The sequence below is a fragment of the Rosa rugosa genome, chromosome 4 (assembly GCF_958449725.1).
Source record: "Rosa rugosa chromosome 4, drRosRugo1.1, whole genome shotgun sequence".
Taxonomy (NCBI): Eukaryota; Viridiplantae; Streptophyta; class Magnoliopsida; order Rosales; family Rosaceae; genus Rosa; species Rosa rugosa.
The window spans coordinates 33416675-33425030 of NC_084823.1; the positions used below are offsets into that span (position 1 = coordinate 33416675).

Consider the following 8356-nt stretch of genomic DNA (forward strand, 5'->3'; position numbering starts at 1 on the left):
CGCATGTTGTAGATGCCAGAGTCATTAAAAGTCCATGAGTCCTTAACATCGCGCTTTGCACGTTGTCAAAAAGAGGCGACGCACGTTGTTGTAATTATTCAACAATGAGCTCTGCACGTTGTCATAAATTTTCGACAACGTTTCAAGTGTATGTTGTAAGTTTTAACAACACTCTCAGCATGTTGTCTTTAGTTTTCGACAGCATACATGGTATGTTGTCATATTACTGAATACGTTGTTATAATGTTTCAATATATATTATTGCACCCAATTTGCTGGGTTCTTTCCTTTACCTTTCTCGATTACTCTGTAAACATTCACCATTACTTGAGCACATTCCCATGCCAATATTAGTAGACTAACCATGTAAAAGAAAAATATACATTTCATTAAGAGTACCATATTGTCTAATAGATATATTCCTAACAAAAAATGCAAGACAAAGTACTGAATCCTTTGTGGATCATTGGTAATTGACAAAACAAGCATTGTTGTGACTACAAATATCATAAATTAAGAGGAAGTTCAATGGATCCTATCGGGTTCTAATGCTCTGTGCAGTTTTTCCAGTAACTTCAAGAATCCTAGCAGCTGGTTTGGCCAACGAAACCTGTAATATCTAAAGCTATGCCTGCGCGATAGATACTGAAAACATGAAAGCATTGTCCAACAGTCAGGAAACTAACACCAATCATCTGTGTGTTTTAGGTTATTAAATCGATTAACCTGTGGAGTGACATTTAAAAGGAAACAAAGATGATTAGTTTATTATTACTGCATCCCAGCAATAAATTACCTTAGAGCACAACAGGAAGACCATGTTGCAACAGATTCTCCTGCTGCAAGAATCCCCTTTCTAAGCATCCATGGACTGCTGGAAAAGCTATGCAAATGAAAACCTAAAAGTTAATGTAACCAAAATGTATGGAGTACAGAGCAACATTTGCCATGCAACTTCTAGCCTTCTGCTCAAAACCATTATGTGCATTACCCTAGTGAAATACATGACCAAAACAATATCTTTGAACCTGTGTTCTTTACTCAACATTTATAGTTTTACCCGACTATCCAATTACCAATAATGGAGTAACGATAGCAGCTAACTGCTTGACTACTTGCAGCTTTCTATCAAAAACATTCTGCTAGACAATACCTTTGATTGCCTTTACCATTTCCAACAGATCAAAAGCCTGAACATGATCACATAAAAGAAGGGCATAAATTCAAAGCACTGTATAGTAATAATTAAGTTGAAGATTACTTTAAGGCAACAAACCAACCTTAGAGATAGAAGTAAACCAGGCCTGCAAATAAGAAAATAAGTAAGCCCCTTGCAGATCCATGTCGGCATACCACATTTTGCATCATCTGCATATACACAACCACATTAACATCAATCTGATCGATCGTTATGCAAATTACACAAACCGAAACATCAAACGTTGCCACAAATACCTGATACACCATCCATTAGACCATCACTCTCAGAGGATGATTCCCAATACAGCTAAAATTAAAGTATTTCAAATTCACTCTCAAAACCACTTTTATCTAATTCTCATGAACATTCATTATACTGTCCACAGTTGTACACAGTAAGACTGCAATGTCTCATACTCACATCCTTCAATCGAATTTTTATATCAATTTCACTATCTAGCATGAATCATCTTTATTTTCAATGCATACCTAGTGTTCGACAATATGCCAATTCAGGAGGAACAAGCAAACATGAAGAAGCAAATGAATAACAGTGTTTTGCAGCTGCGAGGCTAAAAGCTGAGTTCTTCAAACAATTTTCAAGCTAAACAACATGCTGTGCTGATTAGAACGCAATAGGAACCAAGACGATGAAATTGAAGGTGCGAAACAGTGGAACACCTAATATGAAGAAAGAACGAAGTACCTTCGTAGCCGTAAACGCCAGAAATCCGGCCATCGAAATGCTTCGGAGATTGACAACCGAGGTCGGCAGTGAAAGTGGAGTCAGTGGCGCAGTCGCCGGAGCCGAGGCAGAGGATGAGCTGGTAAGGACGTAGCTGACGCTGGGCGGCACGTGGGAGGTACGCGAATGATTGGAGGACCACAGCCGAGGCAGAGTCGATCCTGCCGTCGGCCAAGTGGCTGAGCGGGATGTGCTCGACGGCGGCGACGCCGGAGAAGTGGTCTTGCTTCATGGCGAAGTCGTCGATGCAATTGAGAGCGACGGCGGAGGGAAGCCACGACATCGTTTCGTGCGGTTTAGGGTTTAAGCTGGTGAGGGCGAAGCCGTTTGAGAGAATGAGAGTCTAGAGCTTCAGAGTTCAATTCTTCAAGCCCAGGATTTTATACGTTTTGGATCTCTGATGGATTCAGAGGGCTGATTTTTTAATATTTTTTTTCTTTTTCTCTTTTTTTCTTTGAGAAAGATCGAGTTGAGTTTGTAGTGACTTTAGTCCACAGCCCACAGGTGCTTGTTGAGCACAATTGTTCTGCAAGTTTTCTTGTATCTTTTTTCTCAAAGTTTTAACAGTGTTCGCTGCACGTTGTTGTTTTGAAAATATTTAACAAGATGCATTTATACTTGTTAATGTTTTAATTGACAACTTAAAAATAAAAACGTGTAAGGTGAGTTGTCAATAACTAAATTAACAACATGCAAATGACGCATGTTGTGGTATACAGTTTTTAACAACACACATTGTTTGCCCGTTGTGGAAAACTATAAGCAACAACGAACATTTATAATATGTTGTAAATATGATGTTGTCGTAGACCATTTTTCTTGTAGTGTGAGATGATTACTGATAGGACTTTCATGAATTACAGTTGGACAATTCAGCCCCATAATTGCTCAAACAAGGGTAGTTCTCCAATCAATCATGCTAAAGTTTGATGATAACATTAAGAAAGAGAGGATGAGAAACATGAAGTTCTTAAATGATAAACAGTAACTCTATAATAATAATAATAATAATTAGCATTTCTCCACACATACTCTGCATGTGCAAGTTATTATTGTTATTTTTTTTTCCAGAAAATAAAAAAGAAAAGAGTTGGTTATTGCAGAGAAATGAAAATGAAAGAGAGAAAAGTGGGTTATGGCCTTATGGGTATTTTTTTTTTATAAATTTTTTTTAACAAAAATACATTTTGTAAATGTCTTAATTATCCTTGTGATTTAATTAATTCTCAAAGTTTATTAATCTTCTAGGGTCAATTCTATCAAAATTTTAGATTTTGGCTAACAAAGTCTCTTCTCTTAATAATAACTAGACTCCAAACACACCCTATGGGTGTGGATAATTACGTGGGAAGTTATTCTACAGAATGTGGAGAAAACTGATGCACATATTTTGTTTTTGATTTTTGATTTTTTTTTTTGGTTAAATTTCTTTTGTTTTTCTTTTATTTGTGAATTGACCATTTTGTCTTTCTCAAATATTTCAGTTCAAATGTTTTTTAATATTTGAGGGATATTTTGATAAAATTTTTCTGTTTTGACTGACAAACTCTCTTCTCTTAATAATAGTATAGATAATAATAATAATAATAATAATAATAATATTTTTAAAAAAGGAGGACATGATTGATAGAGACAAATAATTACAAAGATAATGGATGATTCAACATCCAATACAAGTCACTATAACCTAAAAGCTGGAGATGCGATTTTAGTCACACCAAACTGATTTAATTGTTCAACACTTCAATTGTTCTTCTCTTATGATGGAAAATTCAAACAAGAGGAGTCTTAAAATATTGAGATTCTAGGACATGGTCCAAGGCAGTGGATTGATCCCAAAAATATTCATACTTTGGTTGCAGTTATGGACATAGAAGATGATGTTTTTTTTTTTTTAGTTAAGATTTAATACGAGCAGAATGAAAAAATAAATTTTACAAAAATTAGTCCATATAACAATTGTGGAGGTATGGATAGAACCTCTCTATCTTGAATCAAAAGAAAAAAAAAAAAAACTTAATATCATGACTCATTCTAATCGTCTTGATCTCCTTGACTTTGGTTGCCATGGAGTTTTTCTCTTCAGTTTTTGTTTTTCCTTCTTTTTTAATTTGAAGGATTGTATTGTGGAACACCTTGTATATCTATTTTGAATCTTTGATGATCCAAAACCGTTTAAACTTTTTTGCAATATATATATATATATATATATATATATACATACATACATATCCTATACAGAGCGAGGTTAGGGTTTAGGGTCATTTTTCGGTCGCATATCCATATCTCAACCATTCAATTTTTAGGTACTAATGTATAGATCATCTCTATAAAATTTTAGCCAAATTGATGGTCGTTAAGGCATTGATAATTACCTTAAAACTAGTACGGTTCAGGTTGGACAGATTCAGTTTGTCCATTAGTTTAAGCGAGTTAGAGACCTTAAAAACCATCAATTTGGCTGAAATTTTGCAGAGATGATCTATACATTAGTACCTAAAAACTGAACGGTTGAGATGTAAATATACGACCGAAAAGTGATCCTAATCCCTAACCTCGCTCTGGATGGGCTACACTAAGGACATCCTTACCTAGCCTTAGGTACGGATTTCCGGTTTTCACCCACTTTCCGATCACATTTTCACATCTTAACCGTTCAGTTTTTAGGTCCTAATGTATAGATCACCTCTGCAAAGTTTCAGCCAATTTGGTGATCGTTAAGGCATCCAAAACTGCAATTTACCATTATAAATACGAACGGTTCCGGTTCGACAGATTCAGTCCGTTCATGTAAATTGCAGTTTTGGAAGCCTTAACGATCACCAATTTGGCTGAAATTTTGCAGAGGTGATCTATACATTAGGACCTAAAAACTGAACGGTTAAGATGTGAAAATGTGATCAGAAAGTGGGTGAAAACACCAAATCCGTACCTAAACCTTAGGTAAGGACATCCTTACCTGAGAAAAATCCTATATATATATATATATACAAAACCGTTCGAGAGCGGACGTCCGCAACCCAGAAAAAGTGCGGACGTCGCTCCTCCGACCTCGATCGAGCAGCGACGGCGGCGTTTCTGCTGCCGGACGGAACCAGGCCACGACGTGGAGCAGTTCAGAAGCGGCTGGAGTCGTCGACGAAGGGATCGACGTCGAGCTCGATGGGCTTCCATGGTTTCCGGCGAGCTCGCAGCACACCGCTGAGTTTCCGATCACCTTCGCCTTCGCCGCTTGCTCGAGGTCGTCCGGGATGTCCAGAGGGTGCGTCCGGCACCTGCAGCGCAGCGATCGCCGCCTTCCCTACGCCGGAGGAGCGACGTCCGCACTTTTTCTGGGTTGCGGACGTCCGCTCTCGATCCGGCCTCTATATATATATATACGAAAATGTTCTGAAGAGGACGTCCGCACTGTTGCTAAAGTGCGGACGTCGGCACTGCAGCTCGGCTCGGGGTTTGACGGAGCAGCGGGCCTTGGCGGGCGGACGGCAGGGGTCGGACGGAGCGGTCTGCAGTAGGTGGAGTCGCCGACGACTGGGTTGCAGCTCACTGCAGAAAACCTGCAGTTGCAGGTTGGGTTGCTGCCCAGAACCTACAACCCCGACCTCCTCCGACCTCGAACACTGCCCAGAACTGTCCGGGATGCCTCCAGCCTCCCTCCTGCAAGCCGCGCGCCGCCGTCACCGCTTCGAACGCCTCAGCTGCGTCGACGTCCGCACGTTAGCGAAGTGCGGACGTCCTCTTCAGAACCGGACTCTATATATATATATATATATATATATATTTATTTATTTATTTAAGTATTCTGTCCACATATGTCAATTTTGTAAAGATGAGACAGAGAGAAGTTTATTTAGACGATCACTATATACGGTAATAGTTAATAGTTTTTATTAATCATATATGTTACTGCACTCCACTTTTGTACGTACTGAGAAGAACACAACCTGCACTTTGACCTCCGAAAATTGAATCTTTTTCCAACTATAGAGAACAAGCTGAAATGATTTACTCCATTGTTTCAATTTGAGGGTATAAGCATGCAGCCGCTGGCCAGCTGCCAACTTTGAATTTGTTTGTAGAAGACGTTATACCTGGTAGATGACCCAGGGACAGGGATACACATAGAAGCCTAGCCTAGCTTGTAAAACACCACAAAACCAAATCAGCAAAAAAGGAATAGTCTCATTCATAAGAAAACCCAATACTTACTCTCATGTATATATACAACGTAGAACCTGATGCAAATTAACAAGGGAATTAAGATAGAGAACCAAAACAAAGAAACAAAGAGAGATTGATGGCTATGAGGCAACGCGTTGGTGCTACTAATACACGTCCAAGACAATCCATTCGTCCCACTTATGAGGATTTCCAGCCCCAGTTTGAATTGAAGGAAGAACCTGAAGCTCACATCATATATGTTCAACTTCCTGGTCTGTTACTTTTTAATATAGTTCAAATTACTCCAATTAATTTGTAGCTTGTGTGTTAGAATTATCAATTGCTTTCTGTATTGTTTATTATTTGCAGGTTTTTTGAAAGAGCAAGTAAGGATTACATTTGTGCACGCCCCTGGTGTGATCAGGGTCCATGGACAACGACCCCTTGGCAACAACAGATGGAGCCGTTTCAACCAAACCTTTCCTCTTCCACAAAATTGCCACGAAAGTAAAATTCATGGAAAGTTTAACAATGGCGTTCTTACCATTACATTGCCAAAGGAAGTCCCAAAAGTAGATCCTAAAGAAGCAGCGGCTGCAGCCAAGCCAATCCAAGAGACAAAGCCAAAAGCCGCTGCTGCTACTGAGGCAAAGCCACAGAAAGTCTTGGAGGACGACAAGGTTCCTTCGAAAGAGAAGGACCAGATACGTGCTCCTCCATCTCAAAAACCTGCTGCTACTGCTGCCCGAGACGAAAAACAAAAGGAAAAGATAAGTATTCCATCTAAAGACCCCCAAGTAGCTGCTCCTCCATCTCAAAAACCTGCTGTCGAGCCCAATTTACAGAAGGGTCAGGATGCCATTCACCAAACAGCTATTGCTACTGCTGCTAAAGACCCCCAAGTAGCTGCTCCAGAGCCAAAGGCACAAAGGGATGAGAAGAGGGTGATCGCGTTGAGTAGTGCTGCAAGTGAGCCCAAACCTCAAAAGGGTAGGGATGAAATTCCACCAAAAACTATGGGAGATGAAAAGGCGAAGGCGGACTACAAAAAGGAGGTTCAGGATAGATACATAAGCGAGGAAAATGAGAAGCCGGGAGAACCAAAGAATGCTGAAAATGTTGTCGACACACCTCTGAGTAAGATGACTGGTGAGAGAAGCACAGAAGAAGCTGTAATCGAAAGGTTTGCCCCAAATACTTTAGATAAGATAAAGAAGAAGAGCAAACGTTTTGGCACTGGTGTTGGGGAAGAGGTTTGCAATTCTGCAAAGCAAGGGATAAAAAATCTAGACAAGTGGGTAAATAATGAAGAAAAGCAGCTGTTAATAAATGTGGGGGCAGCAGTTCTTGTTCTTGTGGCATTTGGGGCTTACACGACCTACAACTTATGGTGCTCCGGAAAACCCAAGAACTAAGCATAGTATCTCTTCTAAATCACGTATACTATGTCATTACAAACTAAATGTACACAAAAGCATGCATTTGTATAGATACACCGAAGTTTACCTTAATTCAAAGATGTAATCTATAACTCCCACTGGAATGAAAGCACACTTGTCACTGACGATTACCTTTTAAGCAACAGATGAAGAGTTCATCAGGGGATTTTTTTTTTTTCAACTTAAGACCCGGAAATTAGTACCACGGTAAGCTCTGTTACATTTTTGTGAAACAGGGTTTTCAACGTTAGCCTCTACTTTGTTTTATACTTGTTAATGTTGTGGGTTTGAAAGAGGAGCTGGGAGATGTAATTAAGTTAACGTTGAAATCTGACGGAGAATAAACTGAAGGACAATTGAGATTGTATAGAGCTGGTTGACTCTCTGATTCAATTGAAATAGGGCCCATTTAGTGAGGGATCCATTTTTTTTTACTATTTTATGGATTGCTTATTAGACCTACTTTTTGATCACATATCCAGATCTCAACCGTTCAGTTTTTAGGTCTATATGTGTAGATCACTTCTGCAAATGTTTAGCCAAATTGATAATCATTAAGGCATTCATAACTGTGATTTACACTATAAGCATGAACGGTTCAGGTTGGACAAATTTGATTCGTCCATTAATTTAATCTAGTTTGATACCTTAACGATCATTAATTTAGCTGAAAATTTACAGAAATGATTTATATATTAGGACTAAAAACTGAACAGTCGGGATGCCGAAATACGATCAAAAAGTGGGTCTAATAAGCGATTCCTTAAAATGGCCAAAAAAAAAATCTCTTAGTGGAAGCCCTCTCTCTCTC

At 39.1% G+C, this 8356-nt stretch overlaps 2 protein-coding genes across 3 annotated transcripts; one reads left to right on the top strand and one right to left on the bottom strand.

Moving 5' to 3' along the window:
• Window positions 1-367: 367 nt before the first annotated feature.
• LOC133745302 (uncharacterized) lies at window positions 368-2714 on the bottom strand. Of its 2 annotated transcripts, none has more exons than XM_062173361.1 (4): window positions 1907-2714; window positions 1281-1368; window positions 797-883; window positions 368-631 (listed from the first exon to the last, which is right to left on the bottom strand). In XM_062173361.1, the coding sequence occupies exons 1-4, from the start codon at window positions 2226-2228 to the stop codon at window positions 526-528; spliced, it is 603 nt and encodes a 200-aa protein (XP_062029345.1). In that variant the 5' UTR covers window positions 2229-2714; the 3' UTR covers window positions 368-525. The 2 variants fall into 2 exon arrangements, with proteins under 2 accessions (XP_062029345.1, XP_062029346.1); XM_062173362.1 differs by having other exon boundaries at window positions 368-645; window positions 1907-2704.
• Window positions 2715-6185: 3471 nt separating this feature from the next.
• LOC133745865 (inactive protein RESTRICTED TEV MOVEMENT 2-like) lies at window positions 6186-7682 on the top strand. The gene is made up of 2 exons (XM_062174027.1): window positions 6186-6378; window positions 6476-7682. The coding sequence occupies exons 1-2, from the start codon at window positions 6243-6245 to the stop codon at window positions 7519-7521; spliced, it is 1182 nt and encodes a 393-aa protein (XP_062030011.1). The 5' UTR covers window positions 6186-6242; the 3' UTR covers window positions 7522-7682.
• The last annotated feature ends 674 nt before the right edge of the window (window positions 7683-8356 follow it).

Coding starts and splice junctions, on each gene's coding strand:
- LOC133745302 (XM_062173361.1), bottom strand. CDS start 2,228: ATGTCGTGGCTTCCCTCCGCCGTCGCTCTCAATTGCATCGACGACTTC. Junction 884..1,280: donor GGTTTACTTCTATCTCTAAG/GTTGGTTTGTTG, acceptor TCATTTGCATAG/CTTTTCCAGCAGTCCATGGA. Junction 632..796: donor TCTTCCTGTTGTGCTCTAAG/GTAATTTATTGC, acceptor TCTATCGCGCAG/GCATAGCTTTAGATATTACA.
- LOC133745865 (XM_062174027.1), top strand. CDS start 6,243: ATGGCTATGAGGCAACGCGTTGGTGCTACTAATACACGTCCAAGACAA. Junction 6,379..6,475: donor CATATATGTTCAACTTCCTG/GTCTGTTACTTT, acceptor TATTATTTGCAG/GTTTTTTGAAAGAGCAAGTA.